Below are 27,500 nucleotides of genomic sequence, written 5' to 3'. Positions count from 1 at the left end.
AATATAACTTAGTATAATATTATATCTATAAAAAAATTTTAATACTAATATTTAGTTTTTTTTAAAAATCTCAAATTTGACATATAAATAGTTAATAGCTATATATAWATATATATATATATATATTTAATAGCTATACTATCAATCACTAGTTGTATGAATGTGTGAATTATTTGTTTAAAAAATAAATAAATAATTTCAATGACTTTTTTTATTATCTCAAATCAATAGCTATTCAATATTGTATATATTAATAAAAAAAAATTAAAAATAATTTCAGATTATTTTGATAAACACTATAAACATATATATATTCAATATATATAGCTTGCAATAAATTATCAAGGCAATATACAGTTCAAATTTTCATCTAAATGTATAATATAATAGTAATAATTATAACAATAGTTAACAACAATTATAAATATTATATATATATATATATATATATATTTATAATAATAATAATTATTAGATGCAATCGTTTTTATGGTTTGTTTGTAATGGTTTGTCAGATAAGTAGTCAATCAACTAAACCTAACTAAACATATATACTGTAGTATATTATGCACATAAAAATATATATATATATATTGAGAGAGCCATTAGTTTTGAAAATACATTACATAACAGTGTRTATGTGTGTGTGGGGTGGGGAGGGAGGGAGGGGTTAGCGCGCAAAATGCAATTTTCAGTATACAATGTATATATATATAAAAATAAAATTTAAAATAAAGTTAAAACAAACATAACCTCTCTCTCTCTCTCTCTCAATCAATCAATCAAATTGATTAGTTAGCAGTTAAAAAATATATATTCATAGATATATATATATATATACAGTATATTAATATAAATAAAATAAAATTAAAAACATTTAGAGATAGAGAGAGAGAGAGAGAGAGAGATAATGTTTGAAACAAACAAAAAATTGTTGGATTATTATCAAGTTTTGAGTGCCTTTTTTATAGTACCGATAAATATATGAACGACAGGCACTGGGAGTTATTTTTTGTTGTTGTAAGGAACGGTATGTTGTGTGGGTTTCAGACATCGACCACAAAAAATTGGTTTGGATTAACCGGTCGTCGACTGGGAGGTTGTTTTTGTTGTTGTTGTTTAGTTGTCGTAGTAGTAGATGTAGTGGTTATATTGGATGAGCTATTATTATCTAACATGAGTTTTAAAACTAGAAAAATAAAAAAAAAATTAATTAAAATTTTCGGTAAATTATTTGTTTCATTGATTATAATCACAACAACAATGCATACCATCGTAGCTTTGCTCGAGTTTTTTCAAATTTTTCAAAACAGTCGACAAATCGCGGCTAACACTCAGCTCCCGATCATAGGGTGACCGTTCCGGCGATGTGGTCATCAATAGCTGAGGCATTATCTCGTCGATTACTACTCGTGCCTCGCAATTGTCCTCCAGTCGACTGCGTTGACTGTCCAACATTGCCAACATATTTGTACGCAATTTGTACGACAGCTGATTGATAGCCGATATGACCAGTCCGTCCAATGCGGTCAACTCGAGTACCGGTTTTGTCCGGAGTTGACTACTGATCGGTGGTTTGCTGTGTATTGTTGTGGTTGTGGTGATAGGATTGGACTGTTGTTGATAATGATGATAATGATTAGGTGTTTCCGAATGGGAACCATTCAGGTATTGTTGGTGTGGCTGGTATTTAGCTACAGGTGCTACTCCTCTCCTATCGGTTACCGGCGGTAGACAACCCGGTAACGAGTCTCGTCGTACCGATTCTCCTACTCCTCCTCTTTGCGGTAGAATTGGTGATAATTTATTGGACGAATTGTTTATTAGCTGCTGCTGTTGCTGATGATGACTATCACCACCATTGCGTTGTTGTTGTTGCTGATGATGACTACTAGTACTACGATGAATGTCCTGTCGCAGACTTGTACTCCATTGGCTATTCCCGCGATGGCTATTGTTATAGTGATTATTATTATTGATTGTATTTCGGTCGGTATCCGAATAGGCGTACGACTGCCGACTGTTTGACGACGACAATCGCGGACTTATCACAGACGACGACTTAACACTGGAGGCACTATCGCTACCTTTCCTCTGGACGGACGGCCGTTGCTGATGATGATGACTAACATTCTCTTTCGATGAGATTCGGTTCAATTGCTGATGATTTTGAGTCTTTCGGAGTCTGTCGTTGAAATTATTTTTAGCCACTCGCAGACTGAATCGGCCGCCATCTGAACGACTGAACGATCCTCCGTTAGGGGCGGCAGTGGCCGTAGGCTTATGTGGTGTCGATGATTGTCGGCTATGAGCTGCTGCTGTTGCTGATGCCGATGAGGCGCTTCGATTGACAGGTACGCCGGGGGCGGCGGCAGAGGCGGGCGTATCGATACCGAGTCGGGCCCGGCGTAAAGCAAATGCCCGATTGAATCGCTGAGAATAGCCGCCAATATCGCTGGATGTGGTGGTAGCGGTGTTATCGCCACAACCGTCATCATCATCTCTGGCGACATCATTCTTGCAGGACGTATAGCTTCGGTGACTCAGATCGGTGCTGTCGTCGTCCGAGTTGTACGACTGGCAGTCGTCGACGTCCTCTGCGTACGACTTGGTCCACGAATTTTTCCTGTGATCGGCGGTAGTAGTAGTCTTTAGCTGTTGTCGGTGTTGTTTCCCTTGTTTAGCACTTTTCAGTGCAATCAGTTTGCGCTGAAGGAATGGCGATCGGGGTGTGGACGGCGCCGAATGGCTGGTCGGCTGATTATTAGATGCCGACGGAAGCGGTAAAACCTTTTGATTACCGGTATTATAATTATTACTATAATTATCGTTAAAATTATTTGTATTATTAGTATTATTAGAAATCTTTGATAAATCATTTTTCGAGTCATAAGAAGCCAGAAGTGATGATTTGTTGTTAGGATTGTTGTTCACAACACTAATGTTGTTCTTCACCGTCGATGATGTTGTTGTTGTTGTTGCTGTTGTTGCTGTCGATGAACCTCTTCTACTATCACTTAAAGCTGCGGAACTATTAGTAGTGATATCAAAATTATTACTATTATTATTGTTATTATTGTTTTGGTGTAGCATTTCCTCGACGGTCGGCACCCGGCGTTTGGTTCGCGTTATGGTTAAGTTGTTTAGCTGTTGCTGATTATAATCAATGAGTGCATCGTTGATGACAATCGGTTTCTTCGAGTTGTTGTTATTTGAATTTAAATTATTATTATTATTATTAGTTGTCGTAGTAGTAGTAGTCATGGCGTCAAATGATTGTCGTCGTCCACCTCCTCCTCCTCCTCGTTCACCACCACTTCCTCCTCCACCTCCACCTCCTCGACATTGTTTTGTTCGTAGATTTTCGTCAATATTTTTCAAAACAGTCGGCGAATTAAGACTCGAAGCCAACGATGAGTTCAGGGATACAGTGATATTGTCGTCGGATATACCGAAAACATGGTCTATCTGTTGGCGAGCCGTTTCCACTTCGATGCTACGGTCATTATCATCGTTGTCGTCCTCCACCTCCTCCTGATCCAAACCGACCGTATAGGTACCAGTTTCGCTACGAACCGATTTGTTGTCCATATCGGGAACGCCGCTATCGGTATCGCCGGTGGCGATACCCCACGATTTGGACATTACTACCTCTTTTTGGACGGAATTAGTTGTATTATGATTATTATGATTATTATGATTAGTTGACCGTAGTTTCGTTGAACGGCCCGAAATATCTTTCGGTGCATACGATAGCATACGATTGATTAGATAGGCAGCCGAATCGCTCAGATGGCCAGTACTTATCGGTTCTACTAAATGTGTCGGCAATTGTTTTCTAACGGTACTGTTGTTGTTGTTGTTGTTTTTGGTCGCTGATTGGTTGTTACCACCACTGCTGGGCGATGATAACTGTCGGCGACCACTAACTCCCACTAACTGTTTCGGTGATGTCGACGACGTGTCGCCGTCACCCACACTACCGCCACCACTGCCGCTACTTTTATGGCTGTTTTTCACGGGTCTAGGCTTTTCAATTGAGTCGGGTCTGGGCGGTGCAAACTTACGTATACTGTCCTTAATGTTTAACATTTTCTTATGAGTAGACGATTGACTATTATCTTCCTCGAGATCGTCGTCAAAACTGATGATAAAAGCTGTAGTCGACGGCTGTCCTATTGGTGATGATGTGGATGTGATGTCGTCACCACCACTACTACCATCAATAGCTATAATACCACTGTTACTGTTACTACACTCCTGTGCCCTACATATCGATCAAACAACAAAAAAATAAAAAAAAATTATTATATAATAAAGATATGAATATCTAATGAAATATTTATTTATTTTTATTTATTACTCTTTCTCTCTCTCTCTCTCTCTCTCAATACATATCATTATAAAAAAATTTGGTCAATAAATATATAATATAAAAAAAAGTTGTTAAACTTTTATTATTATAATTATAAATACATAATAATTTAGTGATACATACATACATACATATGTGGTTAGACTTCCTAATTAAACTGTTTTTTTTATAAATATAAGAAAAAATAAATTTTTATATAAAATCTATTTATGAATTTCTAATCTATTTAAGTGTAAAATAATTTTTTTATATATAAATTTAATTTTTTTTATTATTATTACTTATTCAGAGATCTATAAATATGTCAAACGGGAGGTTAATAGGAGAGAGAGAGAGAGAGAGAGAGCACTTTAAAATAAACATTTAATTATATATACAGTAAATTTTTTTTTATATATATAATAGTTAGTATATCTAATCATTAAACATAAAAAAATCATTAAAAAAAATAAAACTATTAAGAAAAAAATCATTAAAAAAAACTTGAATCTATAAAAATTATTTACAAATTATAAAAATCGTTAATCAATTGGTTGGGTATAAAAAAATGTTGTCAATCTTATTGAAGGAATTTTTTAATTTTTATAAATAAAAAATTAAAAAAAAGTCAAACATTCAAAAACAACAAAAATTATTAAATTAAATTAAATAACTTATTTTACACCCAATATATATATATTTATAATTTACATTGAATTTAATATCTATACCTATTTATCTGTCGGGTTGTCTAAAAAATAATAACCCAATAGTAGTGACATACCTGTGCAAACCTATTACTATCTATCTATGATATATATCTATCTAATTGCTTCTATAGCTATCTAGTAAGCCATCGACCCATACACCATACCATACCTGATTGCAATGGGTTTGTAATAATAATAATATTAATGAGTGTTTTAACATTTGACAGGTAATCACATCAGCAGAGAGAGAGAGAGAGAGAGAGAGAGAGAGAGAGAGAGAGAGAGAGAGAGAGAGAGAGAGAGAGACATAACAGAGTCATATGAGTTCATAACACTTTACACACACACACACACATACTTATAGAGCTTATATACCTTATCATACATAAGCTATGGCCCACTACTAGTTAGTAAATACTTTAACTTTAAATTTAAAAATAAATATCACCTGTTTGTTAGTAAAGTAAGTGAGTGAGTGAGGAAAGGCATACCAAACACACACACACACACACACACACACACACACTTAGACTACTTGTGCTAAACTATTTGAGTCTTATAACAAATAATCAAAAAAAAAGTTATAAAACTTCTTATAAAATCATATGATTTTTTTTTATATAAAAACCCATAAACTTATGGTCACTACCTATTTATACGTATAGTTTCTTGTAGTGAATCTCTATCTATCTATACATCCCTGAGCTCTTCAACAACAAAAAAACTGGTCGTGCAATGCACTTACACTAACATCATCAACAACAAAATATATATATATATATATATATAATACAGGTGCTAACATACAGGTGCCGCGAAAAAAATATTTATATATATACTGTATATACTTGTTAGCAGCAGCTTATGTATGTGTAAATGGTATGCCTATGACTCATACCCAAGCAGTTAATGAATATATAATTGTTTTTATTATTATTATTATTATTTTTTATTCAATGGTATGGTATGCGAAAAAAAAATAAATAACTATTTTTTTCTGTATGATTGCCAAATACATTCAATACTATATATTGAAAAATTTTTGTTTTGTTTTTTGTTTGTTTGTATCATTTGTTTAAAAAACAAAAGTTTTTTGAATTTTTATCTCAAATCAATAGTAATATAAAAAAAATAAAAAATACTAGTATTTATATTATATGTGTGTCTAATTAATTAAATAAAAAGCTATATTATATTATTATTTTTTTTTTTGGTTAAATAATTAAATTAAAAAACCTTTTTTTTCATAGAAATATTATTACACAATATATTTATTACAATATATTACAAAAATATTTTGTAGGCGTTAACCATATATGCAATCATTATTATTAATTATTATAAAATATTAATAAATTAAATAAATACAAACAATTTATACATGTATTTAAGTAATATATTTTTAAATTTAAAAAAATAAACTAAAAATACTGCTAATATCTATTAACCAAATAAAAACTATTATATATATATAGCTAACTATCCATACATTTATAAACATATATATAAACATATATATATATATATATATATATATATATATACATCAAGGTAACTTTATTTATCAATTGATTGAATATAATAAAATAAAAATTGATAACTTTGTTTGTATCTATTTTTTTTAAATTAATTAAATTTAAAAAAAAATACACATAAACCTAGTTAATAAGCGTAGCATAACTAATTAATTGGCATTTATAATTTATTATTTAAAAAAAAATATATATTATTAATAATAAATAGATAATTAATATTTATAAGCTATTAGTACAGGTATTTAAACTTTAAAAAAATAATAATAATAAATTCAATACATATTCAATCATTTAATTAATTGAGAGATATAAATGATAATTATAAAATTAATAATAGCAATAATTTAATAGCATATTAAATAATAAATTTAAAAAAAAAAATTTAAAATAGTTATATTGTTTTTATATATGATAAATAAAATGTCAATTTTAAATAAAAAAAAATTGTTGGCAAACATTACAATACATTACATATTAAATACTGTAATAATCATTAAAATAACAAATAATAATAAAATAATTTTTTGAAAAAACATAGGAAATTATAATACAAATACATAATAAAATAAATGTCAAAAAAAATAATAAAATAACTAAAAGGGAAATAATGGGGGAAATAATTTTTTAGAGGGGGAGTGAAAAAAATTACTTACATTTTTAAAATTTTTTATATTTAACAAAAAAAATATCACTAATGAGATATCAATCAATCAATTAAACAAAACAAATAAAAAATTTAATATATTTTTTAAATATATTTTTGTCGACAAATATATATTTTTATGGCTATATATATCACACACACAATAATAATAATAATTAATTAATTAATTAAATAACACAATCAATCAAAAAATAATAAAAATTTTTATATCATATATATAGATATAGATATAAATAACACACAAATTAAATGCTAAAAAAAATTAAATATATATTATTTAATAATCATATTATTAGTGTTGTTGTTGTTTAAGTATAATTGAAACCAAATTTATTGAAATAATTATTATAAAAAATCATTCAAATGCATAGTTAAAAGTACAGTACATATACATAGTGTATGTGTGATAATCCCATATAAATAATAATTGTTTTTAACACTTATTATTATATTATTTATGATTTAAATAAATACTTAAACAACAAATATATATATATGTATTGCAAATGTATTATAATTTAGTTGCCATTACTTTCACAATAATAATATTATTACAATACATATACACATTGACTGCCACTTAAATCAATGCATAGCCCCCTATGATATCATAGTATACACTGTACTGTATATAACATACAATACATTTAATAATAAGTTTTCGGTTAATAATAACAAATAAAAAACCTGTTTTTTGTTGTAGTGTTTGTTACATACAGTATAACCGAAAACTAACTATAGTTTTAATGTTAGATTTTTTTTTAGATAATACAGTAGACTTACGCTAATATATTGTGTTATTGACCCAATTATATATACAGTACAGTATTAGTCACCTATAAAATATATATAGAGGGGTGGAGGGGTCGTTCACAATGTAGGTGACATTTTTATTATTTTTAAAATTTTAGTTTTTAAATTTTAGTTTTAATATAAAATTATATATAATAAAAGATTAATGTTATTTAGTATAAATAGTTTTATTTTAATTGCATTTATTTTATTATATATATATGATATAATAACTCCATGTAAATAATTTTTATTAAATAATAATAATAAAAATTTTTAGTTTGTCATAGTCATAGTCATTATTATTATTATTTATTTATTTATTATTTAATAGTAAATAAAATAAATAAATAAAATAAAAATATTACATGATAAATTTTTCTCTAGTAATAATCATAAATAATTTTATTTATTTATTTATTTTTTTGGTGAAAAAATGCAACTAGTTAATTTTTTATTTTTAAATATATAAATATTTTTTTAAAAAAAATTTCATATGTATTATTAATAATTAAAATTTACTGTTTTTTTAATAAAAAAATAATTAATATAATAATATAATTTAGTTAACAATACAATACTAACTAATGTTACAAATAGTAATATTATTTATTATTATTATTATTATTAAGTCTACCCATAAAATTCTAATAAATTGTATTAACTTTTATGTATATACAGTATATAATAGTAATAATAATAATAATAGTAATGGTATTACAGTATGAAAAAAAATAAAATAATAAATAATCAATATTATGATAGTTGTTAACATAGTTTGTTACAGTTTTATATACAAATTTAGTCCCCCTTTTATCTATATAATAAAGTTTTTAATACACATACACATACACATACACATACACATACACATACACATACACATACACATACACATACACACACATACACACACATACACATACACATACACATACACATACACATACACATACACATACACATACACATACACACACATACACACACATACACACACATACACACACATACACACACATACACACACATACACATACACATACACATACACATACACATACACATACACATACACATACACATACACATACACATACACATACACATACACATACACACACACACACACATACACACACATACACACACATACACACACATACACACACATACACACACACATACACACACATACACATACACATACACATACACATACACATACACATACACATACACATACACATACACATACACATACACATACACATACACATACACATACACATACACATACACATACACATACACATACACATACACATACACACACACACATACACACACATACACATACACATACATACACATACACACACACACACACATACACACATCAATATCCTATAACTATATGTATGAATAGCTACACACACACACTCACACACACATAATGTTTATAAAAATCCAATTAGACTGTAGTATATATAATGTTATGTATTTTTATTGTATGTATACTTACTGTACATTTCATAGACAACATTGGTTTTGACAGTACTCTCTCTCTCTCTATAATACACTATACAGTGTTGTTATGTTTTAAACATAGAGAGAGAGTGTGTGTACTGTAGTAGTAGTAATGGCCGTCAAATGCATAAACACTCGATGAGTGTCAACAACAACAACAACACTAACACTACTAAAGACAACAACAAACCAATTGGTGGTTTCAACCGATAAAAACAATTAGTTTTTTTTAGTCAGTTTTGGTCAGTCAGTGAGTCACCCGAGCGCGACGGCGGCAGTGGCTGATCACACACACTCACCAAACTCATCACCCAATAGACTACCCGCGGCTGCGGGCAAAGCGACCACCAACTGGTGTCCACTTACGGTACAGCCGTTTATACCGAAGTAAAAGTGTGTAGAAGAAGAAGAATAAGAAGACATACCAGCAGTTTGTTGTCTTCATATATGCATTGAAGAAGAAGTGGTTATTTCGGAAGACAAGTGTTTGTTGTCTGGTCTGTGTCTGGTATTTAACCAACCGATGCGATCATCCGATTGATTGTCTATCACTGATGATGACGATGAAGACGATGGTAGTAGTAGTAGTAGTGGTGGTGGTGTTGTTGTTGTTGAAACACCCGTTGCATTAATCAATAGCCATAGCCGTCACACACACACACACACACACACACACACACAGACAGACACATCACAAGTGTTGTTGTTGTTGTTGATGATAGTCTTCAGCGACTTTATATATCGGCGACACAAGTAGTAGTGGTGGTAGTGATTGATCTCTTCCAACACTAGACACCGATTATTATTATTATTATTATTGTTTAACAGTCATATCGCCGGTAATAGTGATAATAATCAATAATAACAAATAATGCCATTTACGGGAAGCGTCCGATTGTGTATAATCGAGGCCAACGAACTGAAGCCGACACAGTTTTCCGTTCGGCATAAACTTGATAGTGTTGTCGGCAAAAGTGGCGGCAGCCAGATGCTAATCGATCCGTACGTACACATTACCGTCGATGACCAGCCAATAGATAAATCGTCGACCAAACAGCGGACATTCAGGCCTCAGTGGAACGAATTGTTTAGTTTCGATGTTAAAGAGGCACAAAATTTACAGTTGACGGTATTTCACGATGCCTCCATACCGCCCGACGATTTTGTGGCCAACTGTTCAATTTGTTTTGACGATTTGATTACGGATGAATCGGTAGCGGCGGCGGCAGCGGCAGCCGCTGATGGATCAGCGACTGCTGCTGTCTACGGATCGGATATTTGGGTATATATTTAGTCCACTAGAACTACCCGATTATATCCCCCGATTTAATTGGTGTCTAACCAATCATTTTTTTTTTTATAGGAGGACCTCGAACCGGGTGGTCGACTGCACGTGAATGTCGAACTCAGATCGGCGGCCGCCGACTGCGGCGGTGGTGGTGGCAGTGGCGGCGGCGGCAATTCTAATTCGTCGACATTGGCCGGCTCCTGTTCCTCCTCATCATCGCTGGCCATGCATCATCATCATCATCATCGGGAGCCAAAAGAATTCAAAGAACGCCAGGGTCTGGCCCGCAGACGCGGTGCTATGCGCCGACGTGTACACCAAGTTAATGGACACAAATTTATGGCCACATTTTTACGGCAGCCAGCATTCTGTTCGCATTGTCGCGATTTTATCTGGGGTCTGGGCAAACAAGCCTACCAGTGCCAAGGTATGGATTGGATTGGATCGGGTCTACTAATGTCTATTTTATAAGCAAAAAAAAATCTAACTGTCCTCTCTCTCTCTCTCTCTCTCTCTCTCTCTCTCATTCACTCACTAACTATCTCTCTCTCTCTCTCTCTCATTCACTCACTAACTATCTCTCTCTCTCTCTCCCATTCACTCACTAACTATCTCTCTCTCTCTCTCTCTCATTCACTCACTAAATATCTCTCTCTCTCTCACTCTCTCTCTCATTCACTCACTAACTATCTCTCTCTCACTCTCTATCACTCTCTCTCTCTCTCTCTCTCTCTCTCTCACTCACTATCTCTATCACTCACTCAATCTCTCTCTGACTCTTTTTTTTCTCTCTCTCTCACTCTTTCTCTGACTTACTCACTCTCTCTCTTTCTTACTCTCTCTTTCTTACTCTCTCTTTCTCTCACTCACTCACTCTATCTCTGTCTCACCCGATAATAGTGTGCACGTGTGTCGTCCATAAACGCTGTCACGAAGTAGTAGTAACCAAATGTCCCGGTTGTAAGGAAAATACCGACGACTCGATGATCGGCGGCAGCCGATTCAGTATCAACGTACCCCATAGATTTCAGGTACACAACTATAAGAGGCCAACATTTTGCGACCACTGCGGCTCCATGTTGTACGGTATATTCAAACAGGGCCTCCAATGTGAATGTAAGTATCAATCGGTGGGGGTATTGTTTACCGATTATGGTATTAATAAATGTTTGTCTGTCTGTGTTAAATAGCATGTGATATGAACGTACATAAGCGATGTCAGGCTAACGTTGCGAACAATTGCGGTATTAATCCGAAACAATTGGCCGACAGTATGATGGCTGTCGGCATATCGGCGGATAAGTTATCGTTTAAAGCGGGCAAAAAAAAGAAGACATCGATCAGCGAATCGCCGAATAGATTTGGCCAATCGTTGACAGAGCGCGCACATACAGCACCGTTGCCTACCGGTGCTGGCGGTGGTGTTGGCGGAGACATTGGTGCCGGCGGTGTTGGTGGTGGTGGCGATAATTTTAAATCAGATCATCAATACGGTAGTAGTGGTGGTGCGGCGGCAGCCGGCGATTCGGCGCCACTGGCCAACCAATTGGATCGTTTGACGATCAAAGATCGCGATCATCAACTACAGTCAGTGTTGGATCGTAGTCCGCACGGTGGCGGCGGCGGAACTGGTGCTGACGGCAATGACCGGCCCCGTAGGCGCTACGGTCTCGAGGACTTTAATTTTATTAAAGTACTGGGAAAAGGAAGTTTCGGCAAAGTATGTGAAAAAAAACTACAGTTCCTTTCCTATTGGAAAAAATAAACTATAATTTTTTTTTTCAATCCACAGGTAATGTTGGCCGAAAAGAAGGGCACCGACGAAGTCTACGCCGTAAAAGTGCTCAAAAAGGATGTCATCTTACAGGACGACGACGTCGACTGTACAATGACTGAGAAGCGCATACTAGCGCTCAGTGCTCGGCATCCGTTTCTAACGGCACTTCATTCCTGTTATCAGACGGCGGTAATTGATATATATTTTTCAAAAAAAAAATAATTACCAGTTATTAATACTTGTGTTGTTGTTGTTTGAAGGACCGGCTATTTTTTGTGATGGAGTACGTCAACGGCGGTGACCTAATGTTTCAAATACAAAAGGCCCGCAAGTTTGACGAACCCCGGGCCCGCTTCTATGCATCGGAAGTAACGTTAGCCCTGATGTTCCTCCATAAGAATGGTGTTATTTATAGGTAGGTTCACAGTATAGGTTGTAGTAGTAGTAGCCAACTAACTAACTGTCCTCAAAAAAAAAAAATAATAAAATAAAACAATAGATATTTTTTATTACCGTAAAACATATATATATATATATAAAAACCAGATTCTGTAGGACTAACTAACTGTTAATTGTTATTATTATATGTTTATTATTATTATTATTGTATTTCCCGTTCAATTTTATTTTGTCGGTAATTTATTTTTTTTTTGTAAAACAGTTTTTTTATCCATTAAAATATTTAAAAAAAATTCAAAAAATTCCTTATAGAAAATAGCGTAATAATAATAATTTTAAAAATAAAAATTTAATAAAACATTATTTACCGATAATAACCCGTTAATAATTTATTGTTTGTGTTTTTCTTCTATATATATAGAGATTTAAAATTAGATAATATATTATTGGACAGCGACGGCCACTGTAAGATTGCCGATTTCGGTATGTGTAAGGAAAATATTATGGACGGCAATACTACGACAACGTTTTGCGGAACTCCCGATTATATTGCACCCGAAATATTGCAAGAATTAGAATACGGCCCATCAGTTGACTGGTATTTATAATTTAATTTATTATTATTATTACCCCGTATCATATACCCCACCCCCTCCTCCCCACCACTGAAATCAATATTTGGTATGTGGGAGGGAGAGGTTGTATCTCATATATACCCCACCCTACAGGGGCTATATGTGATATGGGAATGATTGGGGTTGGGGGGGTATGGGATAGGGTTATATGTAAGATATACCGGTAGGTCTATTGCCAATCAGAAATTGGCATAAAATATACCAGGTCAATAGATTGCATTTTTATGAGGGGTGTGGTGGGGGGGTAATTACACATTCAAAAATAAAAACTTCAATAAATTTTTAATAGTGGGGCAGGGGGTATTTGATAATTCATAATAAAACATCAACATTTGATAGTGGGGGATATTGCCCCACATTTTCACATGGTGGCCCCTGATGGTGGCCATGGGGGTGAGGAGGGGGTTGGCTATATGCGGGGGTCTATACGAGTAGTTGTTTTTTTGTTGTTGTTGTTATATGGATGATATGACTGACTCGACTGTATGTTTTCCCCAATTAGGTGGGCATTGGGTGTCCTAATGTATGAGATGATGGCCGGACAGCCGCCGTTCGAAGCGGACAACGAGGACGACCTGTTCGAGTCTATATTGCACGACGACGTACTCTATCCGGTCTGGTTGACCAAAGAAGCCGTTTCTATACTCAAAGGGGTATATAATTAATTAATTAATTAAACACACAATATATATCGGAAATTATCGGTAATTTATTTGTTTGTTTTGTTTTGATTTGGTTGTACCCGTAAATTAGTTTATGACTAAAAACCCGGCCAAACGTTTAGGGTGTGTTCAGTCGCAGGGAGCCGAAGAAGCCATACTAAAGCATACGTTTTTCAAGGATACCGATTGGGACGCACTGTTGGCCAAAAAAGTTAAGCCACCGTTTAGACCGAAAATCGTATGTATTTTTTTGTTGTTTAGTTAAAACTATCGGTAAATTAATCGGTAATTTTGTTTTTGTTTGTTTGTTTGTTTGTCTTAACCATCATCATCATCACCATCACCACTACCATCACCACAGAAAACGAAACGCGATGTCAATAATTTTGATCAGGATTTTACTAAAGAGGAACCAATTCTGACGCCAGTAAATGCAGAAGTGGTTCGCTCTATAAATCAGGAAGAGTTCAGAGGTTTTACATTCACTAACGGAGAGTTTAATCCGGGTTTATATTCAGTTGACGGTCCCAATACATAACTGTTGCCTAAAAAAAAAACAAAATTAATTAATTAATTATTAGCCCATTATTATTGGTTGGTTTTTTTTAAGTTTCAAATTTTTTTCAATCAAAAAAAACACATATAATTTGGATTTTTTTTTCAAACACCGACACCGACAACAACAAAATTTTTTGGTCTATCTATACATTTGTTGGTTAACTTCAAACACACACACACTTACCGTATGTTTTGTTTGTTTGGTTAGTTGTTGTTGTTGTCGGTGGTGTTGGTGTGTTTGAATGGACACACACCCGATGATGATTGGTTGGTTGGTTGGTTTACCTACCGATATATATAAGTGTTTGAACCCATAGTTTGAACCCAAAAAAAAAAACAAAACAACAAAATACAGTTGAAATCAACCGATAAAAAAATTGACCGAAATATATATATATATATTTAATTATTTGGATGAAAACACTACACTAAACTCGTTATTAATATCTATTTAGTGTTTATTATAATTAATTAATTATTATTAAGTTTTTTACTTTTAGAAAAAAAAATCAAACAAACAAACAAATTATTGATTTTTTTTTATATATATATAAACAACAAATAAGTTATTTATTTATTTATTTTTTTTGTGGTTATATATATCAGTATTTTGTTTTTTGAATAATCTGGTCATAAATGGCAGATATTTATATATACATACATACAGTATAATTATAATTATAAAAAAAATAATAGTTAATTACTAAATGTCTTAATTAAACAAAAAAAACCAATTTAAAGGTCTATTGATATATATATATATATTAATATATATTGATATATAACAAACAAATCGGCGCTAAATAACTATATATTGTCACAACTCTAGTCACAACACATAACAATATAACACACATATATACACCACACACACACTCGTATTGTTCAATGATATTATAATTATAAATAATAATAATTATTATTATTAATTTTTTTTCGGAAACTAAATAATTGTTGTTAAATATAGATCTCAAATGAAAATTTAGAAGAAAAAAAACACAAAATATGTTAGAAATTTTGGTTTTCAAGTCTCTCTCCCCCTCCACCCCAACCCCCCAGTGATGGTTAGGATTTGGCTAACATTTATATATATATATATATATACAGTATATATAATTGATTTAATGAATTATATATATATAAATATAATCAAATGATTCATATGATTATTATTTATTAGATATTATATTAAATAATGTTTTACTGTAATAGTGATTATCATTATTATTATTATTATTATTATTAGTATATTGCGATAGAAATCAGTCATAGTATATACATTTACCGTAATATTATTATTATTAATTGTTGTTTTAATTATTATTAATAATAATAATAATAATTAGTGTTAATATTTTTAATTTTTTTTTAATTAATTAATTAATTAATTGCTAAAAACTAATGGAAAATAATTTTTAGCAAATAGACAGACAATTTGTTTTTTTTTAAACAATAATTTTTTTTTAAGATAATTTTTGGTTTTTATATAAATATGATTTTTTTTTATAAATATTTAACTGATTTTTTTTTAAATGTTATGTTTGATTTGAATTTATTATTATTATTATTCAATACAATAATTAATTGTTAAAAAATAATTGCAGTGTATTTACACAGTTAATCCCTAATATTTAATAGTTATTAAATAGTATTTATTAGTACTTTTAGTAGTAGTATATAATAGTAATAGTATTAGTATATCATTCAACAACAAAACATTAAATATTTTTAAAAACATTAAATGAAAGGTTTTTTTTAAAAATAACAAAAAATTAACAAAAAAAATATAATTTTTTTTTTTGTGAACCAAAGATAACTTTTAGATATATACAGTAAATATATATATAATATATATTAAACATTGAATTAATTTTTATCCACACATTTTGTATATGTGATTATTATTGTTATTATTATTATTATTATTGAAATTGACACAAAAAATTATACAGGAATTAAATTTTTTAATATATATATATAATTATTAATTAATTAATTAACGAAATTAAAAGTCAAAAAATAATAATATTTCACTCACTCACTCAGTCACTCACACACCCGCTCACACTATGCATGTATTTTTTTTAAAATATTTGTTTTGTTTTAAAAATAATTGTCTCATTTTTTAAAGATTTATTAATGATTTAATATATTATATTATTTTTTTCAACCACTAATTGTATAGTAAATCAGTATTAAATGTTTTGCTTGTTTTTAGTTATTTTTTTTAATAATAATAATAATCTACAAAAAAAGTGAGCGTTTAATTAAAAAATAATTAATTACAAAAAAAAACACTAATATATATATATATATAACATATATTTATTATTACTATTTTAAAAAAATACACACAATTTTTCATGTAATCACAAATACACACAAAAAAAACCATAAATTTCTTATAAATTATTATTAGTTTTATTATTATTATTATTATTATTATTAAACAAAACAAAAAATAGTTAGATTTTTTTAAACCATTAAGTGCTTATATATGTATAAATATTTATATATATATATATATATATATATTTATGGATAATTTTTTAATTTAAAATTTAAATATATATATATATATGAATATGTGTATACAATTTGGAAAATCTATAATAACTATACATTATTTAATTAATTAATTATTATATTACAAATTATATTCATCTAAATTAATTAATTGTTGCCATATTTAAAAAAAACATCAAAATAACTGTTTTATATTATTATCTATAAAATAATATAGTTTTACGTTAGTTGTTATTTATATAAATTTATATATATATAAACAATATATATATATATATATAATCATTAATTTATGTTAAATTATTGTTTTAGAAATTAATTAATTAATTATTGGTTTATTCTAGTATTATATTCATTGTTTTTTTTTGTTGTTGTTTATCATCAAATCATACAATTATTATTATTTATTTTTAAAAAAATAAAATTACAGATTTAGTCATTTTTAAAAATCTATTATCAAAAAAAWTTTTTTTTAATAAAAAAAATTAAAGACAATTAAGTGACTACTTGTTATCTATATATATATATATATATATATATTTAATTTAAATTATTGTAAAACTGGTTATATAATTATATTTATTATTATTATTGCTGAAACTTATTATTATTATTATACAAATTTAAATGTAATTATTATTATTACTATTTGGTGTAATTGTTATTTAAAAACAAACAAACAAAAAAATATTTCACAAAATACTCGCAAATAAAAAATACAATAMACTTCACATATATATAACTGAATTAGTATTATATTATTATTATTATTACTATAAAAACAATTTTTAAAAATTTAAACTAAATTATTAAACAGACTATTTCAATGTCACACAAATTCAAAAAATAATACTATATATATATTAAATTAATTATATATATATATATATACAAAACATTTAAAAATTTTTAATGTTTTATATAATGTATAAATAATAATAAAAAATTATTAATAAAAAAAATATGTTGTTTTAAATTTGATATTAATTTGCACTTTTTAAAAAAACTGTTAATTAATAAGTTAATAGTAAATATTGTAGTGATTATTATTAAATGGTATTAATATATATATATATTGAAAAAAAATTTATTTATTAATATTATAATAATAATAATATACAAATTTATAGATATCTGAAACAATTTAATCATTTAATAACAGTTTTTATAAAAATTTAATTTTTAGGTTTATTTTTGTTGTTGTCTTAAATTCTCAAAATTATCTTAAAAAAATAATTAATTAATTAAAATACTATAAAATAATAAGTTTTGAGCTAAAAAAAAGATTTATACAATTTTTGTTTCAATAAATTAATAGCAAATTTTTACTATTGATTACAATTTTAGTGTTAATTTCATAATAAACACTTATATTATTATTATATTTTTGTTATTAAATTAATTTATTACTTATTTTGTGTGTGTGTTTATCGTTCACTAGAATCTAAAATTATTATTATTATTATTATTATTAAATAATAAATAAATATTTTTTTAAAAAATACAATTTTATTTTTAGCATATAATTTTGAAGGCCTTTTTTTATTATTATTATTATTATTAKTAATATTATCAAAAACATCAATACAATGTGTTTAATAGGCCTCACATTATTTTTTTATATCACTAATAATATACATACACTACTAACTAATAAAAACAATTTAATCAACTAAAAAAAATTAAATAAATTATAATAATTTGCACACATTTCATTTTGATTGTGTTAAATTATAAATTATTTTAAATAATAATAATAAACTCACGATTTAATTTATAMMCAAAAATAACAAGGTCAGATTAGTATATATATATATAAATTATATATTTATATAAATTGTATTATTTAATAATTAGATAATAGGCTAGCTAAATTTTGTTTGTTGACTGCATGTATAATACATATTTAAAGTTAATTGGTGGCACCCATATATGTATGTACACACACACACACACACAGTTAGCAATGTATGAACATACCTGTCCTATCTKTATATATATATRTATAAACTGTACGGTCAATTGATTGATTTACAATACAATACAAATACAGTTTTTTWATAATAATTATAATAATRTTTTCTATGGACACACACACACACTCATTGGACTAGTTTGATGAGTCGTTTATTATATKAAACAAACAAAAAAGCAAAAATGATTTCCTACCGGTGCCCGTCAAACCATAACATCGTTAACAACTATGTCACGACATAGACACACACACACACGGTATGAGATAAATAATAATAATACCAATAATACCGTTCCCCACCCCACCCCTCCTCCTCATCACTACATCCAGTAGTATATAATACAGTACATTGGGCTTATGTAGTTTGGGGCTCATATGTGTGTGTGTGTGTGTTAAATATTATGATCACACGTGTATGTATGTATGTGTGTGTGTATATATATATGTATGTGTATGTGTGTGTATGTATGTGTGTATGTATGTGTGTATGTATGTGTGTATGTATGTGTGTATGTGTGTATGTATGTATGTGTGTATTTATGTGTGTATATATGTGTGTATGTATGTGTGTATGTATGTATGTGTGTGCTTTTATATGCATGTATGTGTGTGTGTATATGTATGTGTGTGTATATATGTATGTATGTGTATGTTTGTGTGTGTATGTATGCGATAAACTGGTTTCCCTTGAAATCATATATTGCCACCACTTGTTGTTGCAAAGGGTTGTGTCAAATATATATATACCGTATATACAGGTATAATGATATTATATTATATACTAACATAACCATCACTACTACTACTACTACTACTACTGTACTCAAACTATTACTACATTTATTATTATTATTATTATTATTACCTGTAGTTTACCTGTTGMTTACACACACACACACACACACACTCACTCACACACCATACACACCATACAACTCAAACATTTGAGAGATTTTTTTTATTTGATTCAAAAAACTTTGTGCGAAAAAATAATAATAATTTTTTTATTTCTCAATATTTTTTATAAAAATATATCTATAAAATAAAATAATTAATAATCAAAATCATCAAAAGTTATTATTAGTATTAATAATAATAATATAATTATTAATAATATTCTGAATATTCTGCTTATTGTTTATTATTTTATAATTATATTTATAATTAATAATTTTTTTGTGTGCCTTTAAATTATTAAAAAAAAACATATTATTTTAATAAAAATGTTATCAAATATTTTATTATCAATTGTATTGTTGGTGTCGGTGTTGTGCCACATGTCGACCGCCGCCGGCCATCAGCTTAGGGCCGGTCAGTGTCCGCGTATTAAACCGAAAGCCAATTTCGATATCAATAAGGTTTTTGTTTGAAATTATTTTATTATTATTATTATTTAATTAAAATTATTTAGAAATTAGTAAATATTAATTATTATTAACAGCAAAAATACTAACAATACATATAATAATTATTAATAATTTCTAATTTAATTTTTTTATATTGTTTTTTTCTATTTGCATACTTATTATTATTATTATTATTAATATTGATTTTAATTTTTTTTATAATAATAATAATAATGACATTTAATTTTTTAATTTATTTATTTTCCTAAAAATGTTAATAAGCTAATAACCTAGGTCATACATAATAATAATAATAATAATAATTTACTGTAAATATGTAATTCAATTGTAGTATTGATTGTAGTAGAGTTTAAGTGTTTAAAAATTATTATTATTATTATTATTATTAAAGTTAAATAATAAATAAATAAATAAATAAAAGTTAATATAAGTGTTAATCACTTTATATTAAAATGCAATATTAATTGTTGTTGTTTTTTTAATTTACAAATAATTTATTTAAAATATTAGTTACACATACAAACACACASWCAATAAAAATTTTAGCAAAAATTTCTAACATATTTTTTTAATATCCATTTAATGCTTATATAATATTATATACAAAATTGAGATCAAAATTTTTTTTAACGTTTAGATGTTATCCTAATATTCAGTTCATTCAATAATTTTTTTTAATTTTATTTTAAATACATTAAAAACATAATTTTTATTAACATTTGTAAATATTAAAAATGATATTTTTTAAAAATAAATAAATAAATATTTTAGTTTTTATATAGCAAATATATACTTTATTTTATGAATAAATTCATATTTTTAAAAAGTAAATTAAAATTTAAAATAAAAAATATTATGTAAATTCAAATATTATTTTATGTTATTTTAAAAATAATCAAAAAATAAAATAATAAACAATTTTTTTAAAAGACATTACTTAATAGAGAAATATTGTGTCAAATATTTTTCATTAATTTTAATTAAAATACATATTTAATTAACAAAAAATATTAATAATAATAATTTTAATTAAATAATAATTTTAATTATACAGAAAAATTACAAAACTTTTTATATAATTTTTTGTTAATTAAATATATATTTATATATAGTTTTGACACTTTCGTTGAATACATTAATATTTCATTATTTTTATTATTTTTAATTATTATTATTCATTAAAACAATTATTAATATTTATAACAAAATTTTCTGTTTCACAAACAAAAAGGTTATTATTATTATTATTATGAAGACATTGAATATATAATAAATTGTATATAAATTTGTATATAATTTTTTTTAGTGGTAGTTTGTATGCAAATATAATGAGTAGGTATTAATATATTATATATACATATATATATATATATAAATATATATATACAGTAGTTTAAAAATAAAAGGTTATATAACTTATCTATAACTTATATATTTAAAAATAAATACAATATAGTCTATAATTAGACATAAATTTATTTTGTATGTGTGGTTATAATTTAAATAAAAAAAATTAAATAATAATAATAAACTATAAAGTTATTCAACTCATATATATATATATATAAATTTTTGTTATGAATGTTTTTAATGATTATTTTATTGAAAAAAAAATAATTTTATTGTTATTTTTATTTATAATATTGTTTTCATTAAAAAACAATCTAAAAATATCTCTTTTTTTATTATTTAATTAAATTATTTTTAAACAACAGTTTTTGGGCAATTGGTTTGTAGTTTATAAGGACGGATCAGAGTCCGATTGTATCCGTCAAAATGTGACCACCGATGGCCAGAATCGGTACTATTTGACCGAAATCAGGGAACCGATGGCTAGGGGTGTCTTCATGTAAGATATTTATATATTTAAAAAAAATTATTTTTCATTATTATTATTAATTAATTATATCATAAATTATTTTTATATTAAACAGTTATATATTAAAATTTATTTATATTATACTTTATATTATTAATTATTATTAGTATTACTATTAATATATTAAATAAATTTATTTTAAATGATAATATTTCATAATAATTTTTGTTTGAATATATTGTATTTTAAAAACTATTGTGAAACTATTATTATTTTTTTGTTGTTGCAATTATTTACACTAATACTTATAAATAGTAATACAGTATTTATATATAAATTAGATAAATATTTTTTAAACAGTTATTTTTTATTTAAATAAATTACTTAATACTATATTATTATTATTAAATAATTATTATTGGATTATCAAATTTTTTTTATAAATTTCTATAAGTGTTTGAACATTAAAAAAAATAGTTATTATTATTATTATTATATAATCAATATTATTATAAGTTAATAAAAAATATAAAAGGATGAGCCCATCCCATCCCATTCCCCTCTCTATTGTTACTATTAATATATATATATATATATAAACATATATATATATACTGTATATAAAACTAGACACACAAATCAAAATCAATTTCAATTAAAATTTTTAAACAAAAATTTTCAATAGCACTTCAACAACAAAATAATATAACAAAATAATGTAAAATGTAAACACATATTAGTTATATATATATATAATAATAATAATAATTGTTAGTTTTTACTATTATTTAAACAAAAAATTCAAATTTCAATTATGCCTTAAATAGCTAATAAAAACTTTTGGCATTAACTAACTAACTAAAACACTAACAAAAAAATAAATAATTGTAATTATAATTTATATATATATATATATATATATATATATATATATATATATATATATATATATATATACAGTATATCTGTTTTATTTATATAACTTTTATATATATATTTATTATAAGTTTGTTTAGTTTGTGTAAAAGTGTCTCTCATTTATTATTTTATATTTTTTTAAAAAAAATAAAAGGCGGTGTACTGTATATATTATATATAATATATATATATATATACTGTATATATGTTTGCAGGTATTTATAACAAAAATAATAATAATAATAATAACTAACAAAAAAAAGTTGAAGGTCGGTTGGCTAATAATTTTTGTGTCTCTATATGTGTTTGTATACATACCTGTGTGTGTACTGTATGTCTATGTCTATGTATGGGCACCGGTATTAACCAACAACAAAAAATAGTTAGTTAAGTATATATTTTATGTTGTTTTAGTCACAGGACAATAGATATTACTATTTATAAGTTAAATATCATATATATATATATATATATATATATATATATATATATATATATATAGTATATATMCCATGGGATTCATAAACCCATTATATATATATATATATATATATATATATATATATATTTTGATTACCAAACAATTCATGATAAATGACATTTTAAATGATATTTTTGTTGTTGTTTTAAATTACAAACTAATAGTTAGGGTATTATACTGTAGAGTATATATGTGTTAGTAATATCTATATATATAAGTAAGTATTATTTATGATATAATAATAATAATAATAWTAATGTACACATAAAACTATTTTTAAGCGATTTTTTGCACCCAAAAAATATACATATATTTAATATATATATATATAWATATAATTTATTTGTTAGATGCCAACTAACTTAAAAAGTTAAAAAACTTTTTTTTCAAAAAAAATAATAATTATAATATATAGTATATATTATATACTGTATATTATATATATATATATATATATATATATATTTAAAATATTTAAAAATAAATTTTATGAGTTTTTTATCACTTATCAGTAAAAACTAGCAAACAAGTTATATATCATATATCATATATMATATATAATATTTAATATATATATATATATTATTAATCAAGTATTTAAGTTATATTAATTGATGTAAAATTGAAGTTTTTATAAAATGATAAATTTTATTTTATTATTATTATATTATTATACTGTATATTATTATTAATTATTATTACTATTAATATATATATATATAATCTTAAAGTTATCTTAAATGATGATATTTCACAATAATTTTTTATTTGAAAAAACAAATTATGATTAATATAATTGTTTTTTTTTTGAAAAAAAACTTTTAATTTTTAATTGATATTGATAAATGTAACCACTTAAATATAATTGCTTAAATTGTTTTTATTATATATATATAAAAAATAGATATTTAATATAATAGACAAAAATAAATTCCCCTTAATTTTCAAACATTTTTCATAATAAATATTTATTTATTTTTTTTTTTTCATATCACTTAAGTTTTATTTACACATTTTTAATATTAAAATTATTATTATTATAATTAAAATTATGTAATATTATAGTAAATATTACTGTAAATACAATGATATATAAAAAAATATTTACATTAACATTGTTTAATATATATATATAAATGTTTTTAATTAATAGTTATATAACTATATATAGTAATTGTATAGAAATATAAATAAAAATATATGTTTTATTATTATTATTATTATTATTATAGACAATACTTGTTTGTAATTTGAAACATAAAATGATTACACAATAATACTATTATATTTAGTATTAATAATTGAATTGTCAATTTATATATATATATTTATTYAATTTTTAATTTTTTGAAATTTTTTTTGTATTCAATAAAAAAATTATGAAAAAATATATAATAATAATATTTATTATTAATTTTTTTTTATCTAATTATTATTATTATTATTTACAGTACAAACAAATACGAGATTCAATCCAATAGTAAAATAAAATCCGAGCTATCATTGGGTAAGTGTTTTATTGTAGATATTATTTAATATTATTTTTTTAAAAAAATACATATTATATATAAAAAAATAATTTAAATAGATTTTTTGCATAAATAATTTTTTGATTGTTTATGTGTGTGTGTGTGTTATAGTATATTAATATTTTTATTTAATTTTATTTATTTATTGTTAAAAACAAACTTATATATTGTATTTAATCTCTTTTTTTCAACAAAAAAATAATATTATTTGTTTGAAAAATTTTCGCTAAAATTTTTTGAACAATAAAACAATATTTAAAGATTATTAGCTGTGAAATAAAAACGTTTTATCAAAAAAAATAAATAAATACATTTAATGATAACAAAAAAAACATTTGTTTTTGTTGTTATGTATTATGTTTTTCATAAAACAAATTTTATGTTGAAATAATATTTTTATTTTTTTTATGTGTGTATCATATGATATATATATGTATATATTTTGAAATCTTAAAAAATTATTATATTATATATATATGATATTATACTGTACTAAAAAAATGATAAATTATTATAATATAATAATAATAATATTAGTAATTATTCACAAACTAGATTAAAACAATGTGTTTTTATATTATCATATTATTATTTAATATATATATATATATATATATATATATATATATATATATATATATATATATATATATATATATATATATTGTTATTACTGTATATAATATTAAAAATATAGTTTTATAGTAATAATAATATAATCAATTATAATTATCAACTATAAATAAATAAATATATATATTTATAGATATAGTAATAAGTTATACACAAAAAAAATAAATAATAAAATAATTTACTAATTAAAATGTTAACATCGATAACATTTATACTTTAAATATATATATATATATATAGAGAGAGAGAGAGAGAGAAATTTATTTATAGAAAATTTCTATACTATTAGTGAAAACAATTTTATTTATAAACTATATATATATATATACTATTTGTTTGTTTTTAATAAAAAAAATACAAAATAAAACATTAGTACAGAAAAAAATTATAAATTCTGAAAAATAAAAAAATTTTATATTCAGTATACATGTATAATGTATTGCAAAAAAATATAATAATATTATTATTATATTACAGTATTTTTTTAGTTGTTATTATTATATTGCATACAAAAACAGGAAGTAAGTGCTCAATCAAACTGTTTTTATAAAATCAAAAAAATAAATTTACAGTAAATTTTGATTTTMAAAATATTATAAGTAGTATTACATATACATATATAAAATATATATATATATATATATAAAGTAATGTTATTTTATTTTTTTTTTTATATACATTTACACTTACACTAAGTTAGACTATTGAACTGGCAATTACAATGTTTTTASTAAATAAAAAAAAAAAAATAAAATAAAATAAAACTAGACATCAAATAAATAGAAATGCAATTTTAAAATATCATAAATAATTACACTATAATAACATATATCTGTAAAATATCTTATATATTATTATAATGTATATTAAAATTAGTTATATACTGTATATATATATATATATAGTTAGCTGTATATCAATTGTAAATTGTTGGCACCTGGGTTTATTATACACTATATATATATATATGTATATTAAATTTAAATAATAAAAAATATTGATATTGATAGATTGTCAAGTTCAATAAATTTTTATGATTAGTACTGTATATTATAATATATGCAATTTTTTTGTTTATTTATTATACATGCAAACTATCAATATATATATATATATTGAAAAATACATGTATGAATATATTATTTACATACTATAAAATGATATATATTTTTTGTTGTTGTCTGAAATAAAATAGTAAATAAATAAATAGATATTTAAATATATATATATATAAAAACTAGATTCTGTRGGACTAACTAACTGTATATATATATATATATATACTGTATATATCTATAATATTATTATAATATGTTTAATATTTATATTATTGTTGTTGTATTTCCCG

At 25.4% G+C, this 27,500-nt stretch overlaps 3 protein-coding genes across 3 annotated transcripts in view; 2 read left to right on the top strand and 1 right to left on the bottom strand.

Moving 5' to 3' along the window:
- Positions 1-892: 892 nt before the first annotated feature.
- On the bottom strand, positions 893-7,298 carry LOC128954232 (probable serine/threonine-protein kinase ndrD). Its single transcript, XM_054299808.1, has 3 exons — positions 7,253-7,298; positions 1,272-4,267; positions 893-1,189 (listed from the first exon to the last, which is right to left on the bottom strand). Coding segments are annotated over exons 1-3 (3,141 nt in total). The 5' UTR covers positions 7,255-7,298; the 3' UTR covers positions 893-1,046.
- A 2,293-nt stretch (positions 7,299-9,591) lies between these two features.
- Positions 9,592-15,297, top strand: LOC128954287 (calcium-independent protein kinase C-like). Its single transcript, XM_054299865.1, has 10 exons — positions 9,592-10,867; positions 10,949-11,300; positions 11,774-11,989; positions 12,064-12,593; positions 12,666-12,839; positions 12,911-13,065; positions 13,471-13,647; positions 14,187-14,337; positions 14,438-14,584; positions 14,708-15,297. The coding sequence occupies exons 1-10, from the start codon at positions 10,457-10,459 to the stop codon at positions 14,882-14,884; spliced, it is 2,490 nt and encodes an 829-aa protein (XP_054155840.1). The 5' UTR covers positions 9,592-10,456; the 3' UTR covers positions 14,885-15,297.
- A 5,381-nt stretch (positions 15,298-20,678) lies between these two features.
- LOC128954263 (apolipoprotein D-like) overlaps positions 20,679-27,500 on the top strand; it is a 23,476-nt gene continuing 16,654 nt past the window's right edge. Inside the window, exons 1-3 of the mRNA XM_054299838.1 lie at positions 20,679-20,763; positions 22,488-22,621; positions 25,442-25,497. Coding sequence (XP_054155813.1) covers positions 20,683-20,763; positions 22,488-22,621; positions 25,442-25,497 — 271 coding nt within the window. The 5' untranslated portion in view covers positions 20,679-20,682. The remainder of the gene's footprint in view (positions 20,764-22,487; positions 22,622-25,441; positions 25,498-27,500) is intronic.

The sequence above is a fragment of the Oppia nitens genome, unplaced genomic scaffold, assembly GCF_028296485.1.
Source record: "Oppia nitens isolate AA-2021 unplaced genomic scaffold, nextdenovo-longstitch-racon4-pilon3 scaffold26_pilon_pilon_pilon, whole genome shotgun sequence".
Lineage (NCBI taxonomy): Eukaryota > Metazoa > Arthropoda > Arachnida > Sarcoptiformes > Oppiidae > Oppia > Oppia nitens.
The sequence above is the reverse complement of the archived record's forward strand: the minus strand, read 5'-3'. Positions and strand labels throughout refer to the sequence as shown.

Coding starts and splice junctions, on each gene's coding strand:
- LOC128954232 (XM_054299808.1), bottom strand. Junction 1,190..1,271: donor ACTCGAGCAAAGCTACGATG/GTATGCATTGTT, acceptor TTATTTTTCTAG/TTTTAAAACTCATGTTAGAT.
- LOC128954287 (XM_054299865.1), top strand. CDS start 10,457: ATGCCATTTACGGGAAGCGTCCGATTGTGTATAATCGAGGCCAACGAA. Junction 12,840..12,910: donor ATTCCTGTTATCAGACGGCG/GTAATTGATATA, acceptor TGTTGTTTGAAG/GACCGGCTATTTTTTGTGAT. Junction 13,066..13,470: donor AAGAATGGTGTTATTTATAG/GTAGGTTCACAG, acceptor CTATATATATAG/AGATTTAAAATTAGATAATA.